General features: G+C 43.1%; 1 protein-coding gene across 2 annotated transcripts in view; it reads right to left on the minus strand.

The window, feature by feature from the left end:
* LOC307032531 (uncharacterized protein) overlaps window positions 1-19725 on the minus strand; it is a 26751-nt gene continuing 7026 nt past the window's right edge. The window contains exons 8-19 of one of the 2 annotated variants that reach the window (XM_079670573.1): window positions 17861-18054; window positions 16927-17052; window positions 15401-15529; window positions 13242-13364; window positions 12315-12450; window positions 10020-11512; window positions 7538-8260; window positions 6419-6747; window positions 6161-6260; window positions 4300-4888; window positions 3894-4025; window positions 1-2204 (exon numbers count right to left, since the gene is read on the minus strand). In XM_079670573.1, coding sequence (XP_079526699.1) covers window positions 3907-4025; window positions 4300-4888; window positions 6161-6260; window positions 6419-6747; window positions 7538-8260; window positions 10020-11512; window positions 12315-12450; window positions 13242-13364; window positions 15401-15529; window positions 16927-17052; window positions 17861-18054 — 4061 coding nt within the window. In that variant the 3' untranslated portion in view covers window positions 1-2204; window positions 3894-3906. Of the gene's footprint in view, window positions 2205-3893; window positions 4026-4299; window positions 4889-6160; window positions 6261-6418; window positions 6748-7537; window positions 8261-10019; window positions 11513-12314; window positions 12451-13241; window positions 13365-15400; window positions 15530-16926; window positions 17053-17860; window positions 18058-19725 lie in introns of both variants that reach the window. The other variant, XM_079670572.1, reaches the window with a different exon arrangement.

A 19725-nucleotide genomic window follows, 5' to 3' on the forward strand; every position in this document is an offset into this window, starting at 1 on the left:
TTAAATTACGAGCAAGCCTTTTATTTTTGCTGCAAACACAACACAGATACATTCAGACATGTAGCGTCCAAAACAAGGCAACAAATACATCAATCAACCCCAGCTCACTGCCAAAAGACTACAGATCCCAGAGATGTTAAGGCAGAATGCAAGTGTGTGTGTGTGTGTGTGTGTGCAAATAAATAGTGATGGCATGGAGTCAGGACAGTCCACACTTCTCTGACTAGGTCAACAAACCAAGGCCAGGTGGAAAAGATTCTACCACTAAATAAAATGAAATATGTAAATACAATTAAAAAAAATTACTCTTAACACAAATGTGTCAAAAAAAAATCCGCTGAAAAATCTCAGCAGGGTTTCAAAGGATAATTTCACATTTGTTTCAATCCGTCTTAAAAAATAAAAAACTTGCTCTCCAATGTATGAAATGGAAATAATGAATGCTGCAATTGTTGCTCGTGTCCTTTCAAAATTGTTTTAAAGCTATTGTAGTGTCCTTAATCAGTAACAAAACTCACTGAAGCTAATATGAAACTTCTGTAAAACAAATGGAGCGGGTATCCTGTAAAGTTATAGTGACTTCTCTGTGTTACTATTACTCTATCAAACATCGGCAAGTGACTGTTTGTTAGCGGTGTGACCCTATGGACATGCATTGAACCTCAGAAAAATGGTTTGCAGAAAAGAGTCAATGTATAATTGCATTTGAATAAACGTTGTGAATTTATCCGTCCCTTTTGCAACCAAGCTGAAGATGTCAATGCACACGTGGGCCTCTGAGAGTTTTAAGGCAGACTTTTGAAAAAGGCTGTTAATACATTTTCTCCAGATGACAGGGCATTTTCTTTGCTCCATATAAACCTTTTTGTAGCCAAAATATTTGCATATCTTGCAGCTTTGGACATGAAAACATTATGAACCCATCCTCTTACTTACAAAGCTTGCAAGCCAGCAAAGTGGAGAGATCCCCTGTCGTAGGGCGTAACACAAACTGTACATTTACCGGTACTCCAAACTTATCTACAAAATCTACAGTGTTCATCTACATGTGGGCTACCGTTATCTAACCAAAGTAACAAATGTGCAAGATCCAAAATCTATCGATAACATCATATCTCATCACTCAAATAAAATATATAAGCTATCTGAAATTGTCTTTATGCTAATAAAGTAAAGCTTCAAATGATTTTTTTGGGTTGATTCAACCACTGAGTGCTCGTTAGTGTAAGACAGAGAAGCAAAGCAGCCGAAGGAGCAGAGAGGGAGCACAGCGTGTATCACCATACATGGAGCGGAAACAACACAGGTTACACTGAGTCATAGACATGTGCTCACCCCCTCTCTCTCCTACACACACACACACATCAAGAAGAGGACACACATGTCCATATTCACAGCTGATCACACACACACACACACACACACACACACACACACACACACACACACACACACACACACACACACACACACACACACACACACACACACACACACACACACACACACACACACACACACACACACACACACACACACACACACACACACACACACACACACACACACACACACACACACACACACACACACACACACACACACACACACACACACACACACACACACACACACACACACACACACACACACACACACACACACACACACACCTCAAGGATAAAAAGAAGGAAATAAAAGAATCCCCAACAGGCCTCTCTTGGCTTCTCCCTTTTTGGAAAGTAAGTCAGACTTATCTTGACACGCACTTGTTTAGGAAAAGCATGAACTAGGCACCGTTTCATTCAAAGCTGGCTCAAGCTAGACCCACAGTGGAGACTACAAACTAAATCAGTCCCTTTGGAAAAGTGGTTGTAAACTTCAAATAAACACCAACAAACATCCATAACTCTGTACCTCCGCACACAGACATACAGGCAGGCGTAAAGTGACACCCTCGTGATGGAGGTCAGTCTCCACACAGTCATTGGAGCATAAACTAGTGATCATTTAGATATAAATGCACAGTGGGAGTGTTCCCTCTGCAGGCCCAGTTACCTGCTCACACACCCAGAGGTCCCTGTGTGAGAGCAGCTCTCTACACGGGCCCTGCGCTGGTCTGATGCTTCAGAGCGATGGTGACTGAGAGAGGCTGAAGAGCTGCCATCACTGAGGTTCATCTTCAAGCCGCAGTGATCAGATCTCTAGGTAACCGGTACACAAAACATAGAGTCAACCTTTCGGCTTAATAGGGGTCAATATCTCAACTAAACCAAATAAAGAAGCAAATAATAATAATGAAACAACATATTTGTACGTTTATCTAATACATTCTTTGGGTGAGGCGATACTGAGGCAACACACACACCACTTGCTTTGTCTCTGCGGTGGCACAGGGGGAATGTCCTCGCACACACTTTGATTTGTAATTAATAAGCCACACTATCGCACTTTGTGACATGTTTGTGATTATGATAAACATGGGAACAAAGGCTGCAAATAAAGAAAATCGTTTCAGTTAGTTAGATTTGTTTTAAAGGGCACATCAACCTTGAGGCTGAGCATCAGAAACTGGTTGGGAAGATCGGAAACAACACACAGAAAAACTTAAATAATGTTACATTTCTTCTTTTTCTATTCTTAAAATGTCTGTTATTTGTCTCTTATAATTATGCAAAATGCCTTTTTTGAATTTCTTGAGACATAAAATGTTCTTAACCTGTTGAGCCCTGAGGCTGTTTTTCAGGCCTCAGGCTCGAAAATGACATGCCAACAAATGACTATAACTTCACTTCTAAAAAGGGATGAATTCATAATCTTTTTTCTCAAAGCAATGATAAACCTGTGAGTTGGATGTAGAAGAGTCAGAATCAATGTAGATATTTTTTATTTTAAAGTAAATTCAGATTGAACATAGTAAAAAAAAAATTAAATGATAGTTTCCGTCCAAAAAACCCCCATGACTTATAGTGAAAACCACCCTTGAATGATGGGATCGAAGACTAAAAGCTTTAAGAATCCAAACTATAACATATAATAAGTACCCTGTATCAAGATTGATGCAACAACAAGTGACATTTGACCTTTTTAGAGAGGTTTAGAAAAAAACCCACCTCTGGGGTCATTTGGGTGGATTTTCCATATCTCTAGAACCCATTGGTCGATGTTGGTGATTGACACCTCTTTTGAACCGATAGAGCCAATAGAATCGAGGGGAGGTTCCTAAATCCATCTAAACATTACCATTGGTGAATGAGAGTGATGCGTAGCCAGAATGCCCTGGAACCGGAAGCTGTCATACACTCTCGTAGCTATCATAGCAGCTAATGTGAAATCTCCGTTATTGACATAAAATGGAATGATGGATTATCAGTAATCATTTCAAAGTGACACAGAGACATTGGATTAACCTTCAGCAGCGTTTTTATCGTTGTAATGCCATTGAACACAACTTTTGATCAGAAAACAACAGAGATAGGACGTTTTTAGCCGTTTTGGCTCCGGAAAGCAAATGTTGTTGTTGTTGTTTGTTGTAGTTTCGCTGCAAGCTCTGATCGCTCAGTGATGATACTTATATGTCTGGAATCTGTGGAATGTCAGCTCGCTAATCGATAGCTTGTTTGTGCAGATCCGATAAGTAATAAGGGTATTTTACCTTGAGTTCTATGCTAAGGTCTATGATTTATTCGCTCAGGGTTAATTCAGAGCCTTTGATATTAATATTGTCAGGTAGCTGAGTTTCTTCCAGTTAAGTGGGTATGACACATTCATAGTTTGTTAAACATTAAGAAGCCCTCAGACGCTGTTACTCGCAAGATGTTGCGTTTTGCCCCCGCCCGTGGGGTTTAACTGGTTAATGTAACACTGATTGTTCCCTTGTCTCTGAAGGTTACCTGTAGCTGTGCTTTAATCCGTCTCCTCCTCCTGTCTCCAGTCTTTCTGAGGCGCAGGCACCACAGACGTCCCTAACAAACCTCTCCTCACGATGTAGGGACACGAAGGACCGCTGGGGATGTCGGCAAAACCTGCAGGACGGGAAGAAGGGCCGACAGGTAGATAAATAAGAGGATTAGGGGGAAAGAAGATGAAGAACAGAGTGATGAAGAACAGAGAGCAGAAACTTCTGTTTTCTGTACAGTCACAAGCGAGATTCAGATACTCGGAGACTGTGCCCATAAACACTTCTGACAGTCGGGCTATTTATAATCCAGCTTTCACCGCATGGCTCTCACTGTGTAGCTGGAACACACTAAACATGTTTCTTATGTGTGTGTATTCTCGTTACAGGAACAAAGTTACCTTTCATGACGACCTCCGGCAGTCCGTAGGGTTCGTACTCGGTGTCGTCGAAGGCGGCCGACAGCTGCGTCCTGTTGCGACGGATTCGTTCAGCCAGACGGGCCGGGTCAGATGGGATGGGGAAGGAACCCGAAAACAACACTTTGAGTCCTAACTCTGCTGCTTCAGATCGTGTGATAGGAGAGACAGGAGGGGATTCTACCAACTCTTCCTCCTCCTCCTCTTCCTCTTCCTCAGTCTGTGTGTGCGCACAGTGGAGTTCAGGTGGAGCACTGCGAGGGTTCAAACTCTCTTCCGTTTGACTGCTGACACTTTTCATTTCTGTCCTGCCATGTTTCCCTGAGGAACCATGGGTTGTGTTTGTTTCGCTGGTTGCTGTGAGACCATCAGGTGTGGCCTCAGGAGGACACTCAGATGATCTGATCTGCTTCTGCCCCGAGACCTTCAGGGACTCTTTGGTGGAATGTGGTGGCCCTGTTTTCTCAGAGATCATTTGGATAACTTCAGTGTCTCTCCTCTCTTTGTGTTTTGTTTGAAACGTGTTGGACTGATGCAAGAAGTTGATCTCCTGGTTTTCTTTTTCAGACTCCTGAGTCAAAAGAAACAAGACAATGTAAGGCTTAAGCCACAAAGACGTGTGCACAATAATCGAAACAAAGCATTTTTTTTATATTCCCCTGGTAACGACAAGAACTGAGGATAGGCAGGTGTTTTTTAGTTTGGATATGGACACGCTTCATAGGGTTCATAGAGAGAAAAATAAATAAAACGAAGCCACGCTTTATTAATTTGTGCGCACGAGATGTAATTCGTGGCCTCAATTTAAATAACACCAGGCCACGTTTTATTAATTTGTGTGCACGATATACTTTCTCGTTCGAACTATATACTTTTTCTGTCCGGCTGAGAGCGCGTTCACCTGAAAGGGACGGGGTTAGCAACATTTGACCAATCACAAACATGGAGAAGCGTACTGACAGCACAGCGTCATACTTCATGAATGAATAGTAAATAGCAAATCCTGCTTCGTAGTACAGGCCACTGGTGCCGCAGAGATTTTATAAAGTGAAGGAGGTTTTCCTTCTATAAAACAGCTGTGGGCAGCAGATACTGTGAGAGTCACGGACAGGAATTCATAGATCAAAGCAGACTGGTTTACAGACTCTTCTGTTTTGCGAATCCGGTGCTTAAACAAATAGCTCTAAACCCCTGACCAAAATGTCCCTAAATGAAGTCCGAGTTTGAAATATATCTCAAATAATGTATGCACTGCCATTTCTCCACATAAACATAACAATCTGCAATGAAGCGGTTGTCCTCTGTGCTCCACTTCCTACTTGGCGCACCGGTAACTTTCACGAAATAGTATTTTGTGCGAACGAGAAAGTACATTGTGCGCACTAGATTTTTTTTTCTCTCCATGAACCTTTAGGGGCTCCGTATAATTCACTTCAGAAACAATTTTTGTTATATTCCATGGAATACTCTTAACATCCCGATATTAATGAATATATTAAATGCTTTGACAATAAATACATAAAAAAATGTCATCCGTGAAAGCCGTGGCACTGTAAGAAGCACGACCAATTATTTTAGCGGCTAAAATAACTGGATGGCCTACCTGCCTGTCAGCCTTCCATCTCGTGCACAGACTTATCTTGTGCCCTCATTGGTCATGTGCGCGTTCGTGTTTGTTGGAGGAGGGGCTCTAAGGAAGTCTGAAGGAAGGGGCAGATTTTTTTCGGTTGTGTACTTTTAAATTCTAGCGCACTCGAGCTAGTTTCTCCATTCTTACCTACCCTACCTTTAACCTTAGCAGTGGACTGGTATGGCAGTGAGTCATCCTTAAAGGGAAACTAACCTTGTCGATGGTTTCAGTGTCCCGATTGTTTTGAAGAAGCTCTGCAGTGTTTTTGGAGGGATGGAGGCTCTTGGGTTCGGGCAGGTTGCTGTGCTGAAGTCTTTTGGTAAAACAGCAAAAACATGTAATCAAAGCATGAACAAGGGAAAACAGAGGCTTAAATACAGACACCCTAAAGATATGCATTTAACAGTTTCCTGTAAGTTAATGCCATATATTTATATAGTTTCTGTAGCTCTGAGAGAGTGAGTGTGTTACCTGGAGAACAGCATGCGGCCCTGCAGCTTGTTGGAGGAGCAGGAAAGGAGTAACTCGTCTTCTCTGATGACTGTCACATATTCGGGGCTCTCCTGCAGACCCAGGGGAGGCGCCGGGCCCGGGGTCATCTCATCCCCCGGCTGCTGGTCTGCCTGGGACCGTCTGACAGCAGGAATCTGTTCTGGGGTATCAGACTGGTTGTCTGTGTTGGGAAGGGTCTGGTCGAGTGTTGGGGCTGGTTTGGAGGCAAGTCTCCACATGACGAGCTCCTGGGACTGCTGCTGGGTCTCTGCGGAGAGAGACCGCAGCCTCCTCTGAAGCTCCTCCACCTGGACAGAAGGGGAAGCACAGGACACAAGGAATCACATACTACTCACTTTGGAAACACAGGAACAAAATATATACAAGTCAATACCAAGCCCCCAGGAAGTGCGCCGGACTCTGTGCCAACATTCGTTGTGTCCAAACGGCGGTACTGCAACTCCCGTATCAGTCCGTGGCGTCACCCGGCCCAAAACAACTTTTCCCCATTGACTAACATTGGGAAAGAGACGTCTGTAAATCGGTGGATACATTTTTTTAAACTAAATAAACTACCCAGTATGAACTATTTTATAGCCCTTATTAGAATCATTCGGTCCTTAAAGTTGTCAAATGCACTAAAAGCCGAATCTAGATTTATTTTCTCTCTCCATTCATTCTAGTGAGCCGAGAGTGGGAGCTCGGGGGGCGGGGCTTAAGGGGCGCATGCTCTATGAGCGCACATACGGGTTCTTCTGCTCTGGCAGCCAGGCATGATGGGTCATCTGTGACGTTTCGCTCTCTCAAAAGTTGGGCCATTTTGTCTTCCTGCGCCAATGAGCAGCTCTCATAGGAAAGAACGAGACCCCGCCTCCCACGCTGTATCCAGTTCTTATTATACATCCATGATCAATACTTCCAAGGTAATGTAGGAACTAGGAAAGAGTTTATGTTGGTGTCAAAACAAATAATTCTGAATAAACTGTTTTAATTATCGTACTTAATCTTTTATACTTCATTAACTTGAACTATTTCTGTCTCTGTTCTTCAGTTAGATATGTCTCAGTTTAGTGTCTGGCGGTAGAACTCCGTCACTACCTGTTGATACAGTCGGTCGATCTGAAGCTCTGCCTCCTGCTCCTCTTCAGCCTTTGAAGTCCTCCCATCTTCCCGTTCTGAGTCTCCACCTTCATCTCCCCTCCCGCTAACATCCTGCTGGCGTGCGTCAGAGCTGATGTCAGTCGGCACACTAGGTGACCTCTGTTCCTCCAAGCAGCACACAGCAGCATTTCCTGTGTCTTGGCTTTGTTTAACTGAGTCGTGTTTGTTTTCACTGTCAGTGTGTGCAGCTGGGGCCCTGGAGTCTGAGATACTCACTCCTTCTAGTCTCAGCTGCTGATTGGCCAATAATGCGAGCTGTTCTGCATTCACATCTGCTGTTCTTCCACCTTGAGTCTCACCCATCACACAAGCAGAGGCTTGGTTAATCTGAGTCACACTCTCTAGTTGACCTGCGTCTCTCTCAGAGACACCGTCTTTAGCTGAGTTTGTCTTGAGCACATTTTCCTGATGTGACTGAATCGACCTCTCAACTTGTGTTTCTTTTTGTTCTCCGTGCTCCACCTCTTTGACCGTCCTCCCTTCTCTTTTCTTCTCCTCAGAGTGGGTCTTGAGCACGTCCAGCTCTTGCTTGTGTTGCTGCAGTTCCTCTCCCTGGCTGAGGAGGGCGCTGTCCTTCTCCTGCAGCTCAGCTAACAGACCAGAGATGTGCTGGCTCTGATTCTCAAAGGCCATGGTGAGCTGCTTTGTCTGACGTGTCACCTGAGAAGAATATAATAAAAAGGGCAGACGAAAGGAGAAAAGGCTTATTAGAAAACAGGAAAGAAGCCACTAAAGCCAGGGTGTTACTGTGTTTTAGAACAGCTAACACAGCACAACTTCAAAAAGGCAAGCCAAAGAATGCTAAAGTTTTTGTTTCCATTCGCTGTATAATGGTACAACTAACTACAATAGGAAGTGAATGCTATTATTTTCATGACTTCTGTCTGTAACCTCACCGGGTGCACAGCCTCCCATTTGAGAACAGCAACGTCAAAGTAAATAATATATTATCTTTTTTAAATGTGGCTTATAATTTGGAGCAATTGTAATTTTTCAGTAGTATTACTGTTCATGTTTTATTGTTTTATGGTTCAGTGATACCTTGTTTTTAATTATGTTCCTCATTTGTTATTGTGTTTTTTTTAAACTTTATTCAACCAGGTGGTCCCATTGAGATCATGATCTCTTTTTCAAGGGAGACCTGTCCAACATGGCCGCAAGTAGGTTACAACACGAACAGAAAACAACAGATAACACAAAAGGACATCGTATTTACAGGGCTATATTTACATACCTAGAGACATTGACAAGTACCAACAGTATCAAGTACCAACAGTGCCAAGTACCGACAGTGCCAAGCACCGACAGTACCAAGCACCGACAGTACCAAGTACCGACAGTACCAAGTACCGACAGTACTAATCACCGACAGTACCAAGTACCGACAGTACCAAGTACCGACAGAACCAAGCACCGACAGAACCAAGCACCGACCGTATCAAGCACCGACAGTACCAAGCACCGACAGTACCAAGCACCGACAGTACCAACCACCGACAGTACCAAGCACCGACAGTACCAAGTACCAACAGTACCAAGCACTGACAGTACCAATTACCAACAGTACCAAGCACCAACAGTACCAAGCGCCAACAGTATCAAGGACCAATCCGATCAGAAATGTAAGAAAACCGTGGATTTTTGGATCTTCAAAGAGCCCGATTACAATGGCCAGACAGGCAAACAATTATATTAAGCCAATGGAAATCGACGAGTGGGCTTGATATATGGTTAAATATAGCAGTAGGCGATCGATGTCCATAGATGAGAGTAACATCTACGTCACTTTACGGCTCCGCCCACTTTTGGGGTAAACAAAGCTGTCATTTGAACGGCGATCGAGCCTGAAGCCACAGAGCTCTTCTTATACTGTCCTTTTTTCTTAGAGGAAGTCCAGAAACACTGAACTCTGGATTTGTTTTAATGTTTGAGGAGCAATAAATGACACAGCAGCTTTTCAGCATGATAAAACTATTATTTTCCGCTTTGCTCATGAGAGTAACAGCTGGAGAAATTACGGCCTCGCCTACTGATTTTAATTTAACCATATATCGAGCCCGATCGCAAATGATTTAATGTAATTGTTTGCCTGTCTGGTCATCGTAATCGAGCTCTTTGAAGATCCAAAAATCCACGGTTTTCTTTCATTTCTGATCGGATTGGCAAAAACTTCAGAATCTGTATTGACCGCCATTCAAATGACAGCGTTGTTTTCCTCCAAAAGTGGGCGGGGCCGTCATTTTTTCCCGGAAGTGACGTAGGTGTTACTCTCATCTATAGGATTGAGTCTATTGAAGGCTAAAGTGTTGTGATTTAGTTAATAACAGTTTTATTTATATATTCTCCATATCCATTGTTTGACCTTGGCCTAACAAACTTAACGTAGTAAATATGATGTATGGTATCCACCGTGACATACCTGGCTCTGCAGCGCCTCCAGTTTAACCTGGTACTGATTTGCACGTTCTGTCTCCTTTGCAGCCTGCTTCAGCAGGCACTCCACCTCTTTAGCAACATCTGAAGAGGTGGTCTCAACCTCCTGCAGATCAGAAAGGGATTGGTCTGACGGGGAAGACCCTCTCAGATAGTTTTGCTGGTGGTTTTCACGGTCAGAGGCGGTGTGCCCCTCGTTGGACAGAGGTGAGTGTACAGACTCTATCACTGTTTGATCCCCCTGGGTCATGAGACCGCCTGAGGCCTGAGACGCCAGCATGTTGCGCTGGTTGGTGGACTGGCAGAAGAGGAGGTGCTGCTCCGGGGAGGGGAGGAGCTTGTTGTCGCAGCGATCGATGTTGGAGTTGAACTCATCGTCACGGAGAGACAGGTAAGTCAGTGGGCTGTTGGCAACTGAGAGTTTGTCCTCTCCCAGCGAGTCTTCTTCTCTGCTGAGCTTCAGTTCCTCCAGCTCAGCTTGAAGTTGTTCCAGCTGCTCCTGGTCTGTCTCTGTCCTTTGCCTTCTCTCATCTTCCTCTCTTCCTCTCTCTTCTCGTTCTAAAGCCAGCTGGGCTTTAACCTCCCCGAGCTGTTTCTTTAGCTGGATATTAAGTTCTATCATTTCACTCTCCCGGTCTTCTAGTGCTTTGTTTTTCCCCTCCTCCGGTTCCTTGATCTCCTTCCTTTCCGTTTCCTCTCTCCCTCTTGACACCTCTGTCTCCAGAGCAGCCATGGCCTTCCTCAACCTCTCAGTCTCCTCCTTCTCACTCTCCAGCTGAGCCCTCCACTGCTTTTCCTGCTCGTCCTTCTCTGCAGTCTGGCCGGCAAGTTTGCGGCCGAGTTGTTTCAGCCGGGTCCTGGCTTCTGTCTCCGCCCGTCTTTGAGCTTCCAGGTCCTCAAGTCGTTTCTGCAGTTCTTCCTCTGCGTCCTGTAGCTCTGACCGCAGTGAGGCATTCTCCCTCTTGAGATCTTCAGAGGGCTTGAGTGAGGAAGGAGTTTCTTCAGCACAAAGGTTCAAACTGCATTGATTAACATCCATGGATATGTTAGTGGGCGTACCAGCATCAGAGGGAGAGGAACTAGAGAGGGCTTCATCAAATGTGCAGTGCTTGTTTGTCCCAGTGCTGTCACTCTTTATCACTTCATTTCTACTGTTGTTCTCCTCACTACTGTTTCCTCTGTGTTCCCCCCCCCTGTGAAAGGACTCAGAGTCAGGGGAGAGGCGGTCAGTGATTTGTTCTGCATCTCTGCCTTCGCCCGGCTCTCTGTCCGCGGGGTAAGATGCTGCAATCTCAGCCCTTCTCTTTTCCAAATCCAGGTCCTCCTCCCTCTCCTGCTCGGCTAAGGTGGCAGCGCGGGGCCTCTTGATGTGAGTTGGTGGACCAGAATGTGGAGAGTAAGAGGGGTGAGGAGAGAAACTCTGTCCAACAGGGCAAAACTGGACGGGTTGGTGGACGGGTGCCTGGACAGCTTTTTCCTCTGGAGTTAAAAGAGTTAAAAAAATCGGATTAAAAATAAATAAATAACAGCAAACAACAAAACACATCAAGAAATAACAGGCAGGAGAAAAAAGCAATGAACATGTGTGCATTGCTGGAATAGTTATTTTGTTTTGATTCTTTTACATGGATGGTGTTTCATTGGTCAGCAGGGGGCAGCGCTGGGAAGAGAGACTTCCGCATTTGTGGAGATTTTACAAGATGGGTGCATTTTACACAGCAAAACCAACTATATCAAGCACTCGTTAGGACTCGTGGACTTGACCCTAGTCCCTAACTTTAGGGAAGATTGCTTGGAGGATAAAAAATATATAAATACCATTGTTTTTCATGTTAAAGCCTTTAACCAACATCATTCCTCAGTCTGTTAAAATAATGCGACTGTTGTTTTTATGAGAAATAAACTCCAAAATAATTGAAAATACTTTTGATTTTCATTCATTAAAAAACTGTTGAGCAATAAACCAGATATACAAAACATGGAAAAAGGTCAAATCTGGGGAACATTTGTAAAAACTGCAATTATGAAGTGAGTGATATAGATTGAAAGCCTGACAAAATACATGATTTATGCTGTAATGGCTTTGGGATCAAGGTGTGTGGTTTCAATGAGGACATTTGTGTGTCTGTGTTCTGGTTACACAGTTAATAAAAGCTTATTATAGAAGCTGGAGTTAAACCTAGAAAATGTGTGAATAATACATCTAACCGCCTTACCAAAATGATAACGCTAATGCAGAAGTTATTTAACTGATAACTCTTAGGGATATGTCCTTCCTCACCCTGCAGCTCTTTGAGGAGACGAAGGGCGTCGGCTCGCTCCTCTGCCAGCCTCCTCCCCTCCTCCTCCAGAGCGCGCTCTCTCTTCCTGCTCTGCTCCAGACTAACGGCCACACCCTCGGCCTCACGCAGCGCTTCCTAAAAGGGTAGACATACAAAACAGGTGGGTTGATTCCAGGGAAATGATCAGACTTCCATGGAGTGCTCAGTTCTCAGTCGAACCTTTGGGTTACATAACAACACAACATGTTTCATTAAACCCAAACACAGCAAGTCTACCAGATGCATGTTCATGATAAGACATAATTTCTTGTGATCAGTTTAAAGCTAATCCACTAATGAGTATCAATCTGTGGAAAATGTCATTAAAATGTTTGCTCTTGGTATCTTGGCATGGTCGACTTCCAGATAAGGAACAAAATAATCTGTGATAGCTCTGTAATCACAGCTCCACATGAACAGTTTCAACATAGCAACAAACCAAAGGCCGACAAGCCACAAATAAAGGCAGCATTTAATGCTAACGTTGCAAGCTGTTAAGGAACTTAACAATCTTTGCAATGTGGCATTTACTTATTATTTTTATAATTCCTTTGTTAGGAAAATCTTACACTGGCATATGACACATTCAAATGTTGTTTAAAAATGTATGGAGTTCTCTATATACCCACAGCTCAGCTAATGAATAATTAAATGAAGTGAAACACTGACTCACTATTCTCAGCCTCTTCAGGGTGCGTGTGTCTGTGCGTGTGCACGCGCGCGCGCGTGTGTGTGTGTGCACGTGTGTGTGCACGTGTGCGTGTGTGTGCGTGTGTGTGCGTGTGTGTGTGTGCGTGTGTGTGCGTGTGTGTGTGTGTGCGTGCGTGTGCACGTGTGCACGCGTGTGTGTGTGTCAGTGTCTGTGTGCGTGAGTGTGTGTGTGTTACCGTCAGCTTGGCTTGTGTATGTGCCTCTTTCTTCTGGCTCTCCTGCAGCTGTCCCTCCGTCCACTTTAGTTTCCCTTTCAGAGTGTCCAACTCTTTGTCCAACGCCTGCTTCTGCAGAGACAGCTGACAGGGGACATAACGACTCAGTAGCTGATTCAAACAGGGAGGAAGATTTGAAGTAACGGGTAGAAGAAACAAAGATGATAGTAGGAGGTAAAACAACAAAGAAGACATCAATAAATGAGTAGCTGCTGTTGAGGTGCAGGTATCAGGAGCGGGTATGAGGGGTGGGTATCAGGGGCGGGTATCAGGGGCAGGTATCAGGAGCGGGTATCACGGGCGGTTATCAGGGGCGGGTATTAGGACCGGGTATCAGGGGCGGGTATCAGGGGCGGGTATCAGGGGCGGGTATCTGGGGCGGGTATCTGGGGTGGGTATCAGGGGCGGGTATCAGGGGCGGGTATCAGGGGCGGGTATCAGGAGCGTCTATCAGGGGCGTCTATCAGGGGCGTCTATCAGGGGCGGGTATCAGGAGTGGGTATCAGGGGCGGGTATCAGGGGCGGGTATCAGGGGCGGGTATCAGGAGCGGGTATCATGAGCGGGTATCAGGAGTAGGTATCAGGGGCGGCTATCAGGGGCAGGTATCAGGGGCAGGTATCAGGGGCAGGTATCAGGGGCAGGTATCAGGGGCAGGTATCAGGACCAGTGAAGGGACGGGAAGCAGGAGGGCGATCAGTGATCAATAAGGAGAATAAGCTGTCTACCTCTGGGGAAGAGAAGAAGCAGATCGGCTTCCCACCAGTGCTCATAGAAAATGCTCATGTCATAGTACACGTGTTCGATGTTAAAGGCAATGTTTTTGTAGAGTGCAGTGCATCCAATTTCAGTAATCACATCACATTCAAAGTAAATATTCTGATTATCAGTTCATTGTTAAAATAACCTTTCATGCAACATGAACATGTTTTCAGCTCAGACCAAACAATCATTAAAGAACAAAAATAGGAAATATGATCAATAAATCAAACATTTAGTTGCAGTCAGCAATCTTCTTGGAAATTAAGGTTTTGTGTCCCTTTTTCTGGGTAAAATGAATGTTCCTGCAGCACACAAGGCTATAATGATATGTTATTTGACAATTATTGAAATTAGCCCATTTACTGGATTCACATTTCAAGTTAAACGGCATGCTTGTGCACAAACTCCTCAAAGAGCTGTGTAAATTGGTCGCATGAAATATGCGATATCGGCAGTTGAGTGTGTGGGTGATTTGATCGGCACAATCTGTGTTTACTCTCTGTAGCCTTGCCAGATTATATCAAGATAACATCTGTGTGGTTTGTAAAAGTGCTTGCAGTAAGGCTTTAGGGGACACTGAGGGTTGAATGAACGCTCATTGTTCAGACGTTTGTCACGGTGTCTGAAAGGATAGGATTTTTAATTTGTATGCGTGCTCACCCTCAAGGGATTTAAATGTGTATTATAGTTCTGCTGATAACAAATAAATACCACAGCATTCCTTCACTTTACAGCACCATGTTTCCAAGCACAAACACAGACCTTCATCTCGACAGTCATGCAACTTTCCACAACACACCTTCCTGCAGATCTCTCATCTTCCTTCACACCTCCCTTACTACGGACTTTTTACTATTTCTCACACACAAGTTAAGTGTTTGTTTCACACTCTCATCATCAAAGCATTCTGCACCCTCAAACTTAGTCCCGCGGTCATTACCTTCACTGCTCAACCTTTCCACTGGGGAGAAACCGAGAGGAGAGGAGGACGAGGCGGAGAGGACAGCGGGTGGGGGGGATAAAAGAAACAAGACACACAGAGGGCAAGAAAGTGAAGCAGAAACAGTGAGAAAACAACACCAGGCAAGAAGCAAGTGTGGGAGAAGAAGCAAGAAGAGTTTACTGAACTTGAGCTTAAAAAATACAAGGAGAATTAGAAAGGGAGGGAGGAGAAGGGAGAAAGAGAGAAAGCAGGAAAGGGCTGAAAAGACAGCACATTTATCAACCGAAAAAAATGAAATTTGGTCCACAGTTTCCAGTGTTGATAGATATCTGAATTAAAACATTTTAACAAGGTACATTTAATTGTAAAAATAAAGAGGAAGCATAACCGTGTTGATGTTCCTGTTCCTGGGCGTACCTTGTCGGCCTGGGCCTGCAGGGCGTGGTGCAGCGTGCGGGCCTGCTGGAGCTCCTGGTTGAGCTTATTCACCTCCTGCTGATGCTGCTTCTCCAGACTCTGTCTCTCCTTCTGCAGCTCCGTCAGGTCCTGGAGGCAAACACACAAACACAACCACATCTGAGAAACTATGTTCTTCAGCTGTGATGATAACACAGTATTGTTTCTTAGAGTGGAATGGAACAAAAAGCAAACTGGACACCAATCTGAAACTCCCTCTTGCTTCCTTAAAACCCTTAGATGCATAAGTGGGTCTTTTTTAACCCGGTGAGGTGGTTTTCTTGAAGTATCTTTGTGATTAAATTTTTTTATCATTTCATATTCCTATTCCTTAAAAAAAACATGTTTTGGATATCATGCCATTCACATTTTAAATGTACATTGTATACATTTTAAGAAATTGTAGTTTTTGTATTACTACCCCAAACTTCCATAACTGGGTCAAAAATGACCCGCATGCATTTTCTATGGAATCCTATGGGAACCTTTGATTCTTATCACCTGTTGCTGTCAGGAATACATTCATTGTAGGACACACAGACTACATCACAAGTGACACCTCTCAGGAAGATTATTTTACACAGCAAGATCTGATACCTGTCAGTGTAATAATAATAATAATAATAATAATAATAATAATAATACATTATATTTGTATAGGGCTTTTCAAGTACTCAAAATTGCTTTACAATATAAGGGAAGGTTAGGGTGGGGGGTATAGGACTATCAAACTTGATCAGCCGGCATGGATTGATGGGGGTGTATGAGTAGACAAGAGGAGAAGAGATGAGTTTTGAAAAGGGACTGGAATACTGTGAGGGTTTCAGAATAACGGAGATATTTGCATCAATAGGTTAAAAACTTTTTTTTTAAATGTCAAAAAATGTCAAAAAATTATAAATAATGAAAGATTAAAGGTAGGGTAGCTAATTCACTTCAGAAACACTTTTTGTTATATTCCATGGAATGCTCTTAACATCCCGATTGCAATGAATACATTAAATGCTTTGACAACAAATACATAAAAAAAAAAATCATCTGTGGAAGCCGTAGTACTGTAAAAAGCACGACCAATCATCTGAGCCAGCCCGGCTAAAATAACTGGATGGCCTACCTGCCTGTCAGCCTTCCATCTGGGCACAAACTTATCTCGTGCCCTCATTGGTCATGTGCGCGTTCGTGTGTGTTGGAGGAGGGGCTCTGTAAGGAAGTCTGAAGGAAGGGACAGATTTTTTCCCTTTCTTCATTCTTACCTACCCTACCTTTAAATATAAAATATTTCTTGTGTGAAGCAAAATATTTCTTAACCAAAACGACAAAAATTGTATAAAAACATATTGCTCTAATACGGGTCCTTTTTGACCCACTTATGGAAGAGTGTAGGGTCCAGTCACTCGTGCATCTAAGGGTTAAGCTCTTAGCTTCTCATTCCATTTCTCTTAATCTTGAATTTGACCAAATTAGCCATCAATCTCTATCCGTCTCACCCTCTGATGCTGTTTCTCCAGCTCCTTGGAGCGTTGTTGGTGTTGCAGTCGGCTGCTCTCTGTGTTTTGCCTCTGACACTTCAGCTCCTCTTGTAGATGCTTCAGCCTCTGCTCCGCTCCTGATGTCTGTCACACAACACACACACACGTTCCATTTAAACATGTACAGGATCATTTTCTTTGCTGCCATCCTGGGCTTAGAGCCCTGCTGAAGATTAGAATACTTTATTATTCCAAATGTAAATAGACTAACTTGTGGGCATGTTTGTAAGTCACCTCTCAGAACCGGTTGTATTTGCTTTCAAAGTGATGCGTTTCAACACTTTTGTTTTATTGTTTTTATGCACTTTGTATCTTGTGAAGCTGACACTGCATTTGACTTTCTGTCATGAGGAAATCCCTCACTCTTTTAGAGCTTAGCATAAATACCCTTTACAAACGAGACAATAGGAGAATTGGCGACTCAGTCTCTCTCCTTGACATTGTTTGGGTAAAGGTTAGATTTGAAAGCTCAACTTTTTCAAGGTGCCTGAAAACAACCGATTGGGTAACTAGTATAATATTCCCAACAGGTTTATATTTTTAGGAAAGTCAAATAGAAATTATTTGACAAATTAGGCCAACACCCATTTTGTGGAACATGAGGACTTGCTGTAGTAGCTATGATAGTGGCTGTTTATAGACAGTAACTGTAATATATACCGGGCTGCTAAATCCTAAGAACTGCTACAGGATTTGATTTGTAGATTTGATTTGTTTTTGATCTCTATTTTTCTTTTTTTTAGCATATTGTTTATTATATTATAACTTAGTACTTTTTTTAACGCATTTAAGATATGCAACACTAAGCTGTCTGTGGCTCTTTCCTGCTGTAACGCTGCAAATTTCCCCTCTGTGGGACTAATAAAGGTATTCTGATTCTGATTGTTTTTACCCGTTCGCTCTCCTGAGCCATGCGTGTGTGTGCCACGCTGAGCTCGTTGCGAGCTTTCTGAATGCTGACGTCCTTCACAGCGAGCTCCTTCTTGCTTTGCACCATTTCGTTCTGAATAGACTTCAACGCCTCGGCCTTCCCACATAGCTCCGCCTCCAGAGCAGACACTCGACTCTGCGCTTCTGATAAAGACGCTGCTGTATGGACGAGACACAGAGACATTTGGATTAATAAAGTCACCTGAAGACCTTTCAAATACAACACTAAGACAAAGTCAGAGACGGTGAGTTTCACAAATAATCCTGTAATCGTATAGTAAAACAGGAATTAACGCCTGCTAATCATGTCTTTCCGAAATGTAATCAACTCATAATTTGATCCTATTAGACATTTGATGGGAAATTGTCCTAATTACTACACAAATTCTTGAGTTATGTCCAGAAATATGTCCAGGTGCACTTCAAACTGTTTCCACCCAAATGTAATAAGTTCATTATCAGAAAGACAGGGTTCATTACACTTTTTCACCAATGATTTTCAATGACTTCTCCATGACCTTTACCTTATTTTCCATGACCAAAGAAATGACTCTTTCTCAGCGGTACCACTGACTGAAAATGGTTTATTTTAACATGGAACAGGAAAATAAGGTCTGAAACATGTTGTGCCTATCTAAAACAAATCAAATAGGCTTACTAGCTTCTACAAACTAAAGCAACTAAAACCTCACCAGCAAAATACCTCGTCAGTTAAATGCCATTTTACGTTTCATTACAATACAGTATTTATTATCATTATAGTATTACTATTTCGGCGATTGGATAAAATATAAATTATATTTGATGCAACTTTAGTTACATCTCCATGACTTTTCCAACATTTTGGGAAAAATATTGTTTTCCATAACTTTTCCAGGGCCTGGAATTTGCATTTTGAATTTCCATGACTTTTCCAGGTTTTTAATGACCGTAAGAACCCTGGAAAGAATACCTTGATTTCCTAAAGTGACCACCAACAGACAACAACACAGTTCAGGTCACCACTAATGGTGTCGATCCATAGAGACCAGATCATTGATGTCTGTGTGAAGGAGCCTGTGCGGTCAGGTTGATGGTTTCCAGAGCCAGGGAAAACGTAATGTCTATCCAACACGGACCTGTACATTTGTCCTGTACCTTTAATATCAACCAGTGTTTAACTTGTTTTAACTGAAGAGCCTCCATAGACTTACTATATGAATACCTTCAGTGATTACACTAGAGGGAAATATAATAAAATAATATGATAAAAAACATAGCAGCATTGACACTACACACACCCCTCCCTTTACTCCAAAAGCTAAGAGAAGCACTTATTGTTCCACAATGAGCAGTCCCCTTCCTCCTCTGAACAAACACAGAGGGGAGCAGAGGGAAAGAACAGTGTTATATCATAATTATGAAGTGTACCAAGAGCTGCTGTACATCATAAAGCTGGCCTACGAGCAAACAGAGAGGCGGAGCCAGTGATTTCAAAACAAACCTGTTATGTAACAAGTGTTGTTGAGGTTATACAGAGTGCATGAGATTCACAATGATGACAGTGCTTCATGTACGCTGAGTTTTCAGAGGTATTCCTGTTAAAGCTTAATACTAAAACAGATAGCATGTCATGACTTGGAATCGAAAGTTCAGTTGATGAAAATCCTCCGCTCTACAGACTCATTCATCTTTCCCTAATTTAGGTTTAAATCCATCCGATGCTGAGATTCTGATATTTGAAATGCTAATTTGCCTCAAAGATGTGGGGCTGTGGGGAATAGTGGCATTGGAATTCTTATTGTTGATTTTTGTTTGCATGTTTCAAAATTCTTTGTAAACCAGGTT

Source organism: Notothenia rossii (assembly GCF_949606895.1).
Source record: "Notothenia rossii genome assembly, chromosome: 3".
NCBI lineage: Eukaryota > Metazoa > Chordata > Actinopteri > Perciformes > Nototheniidae > Notothenia > Notothenia rossii.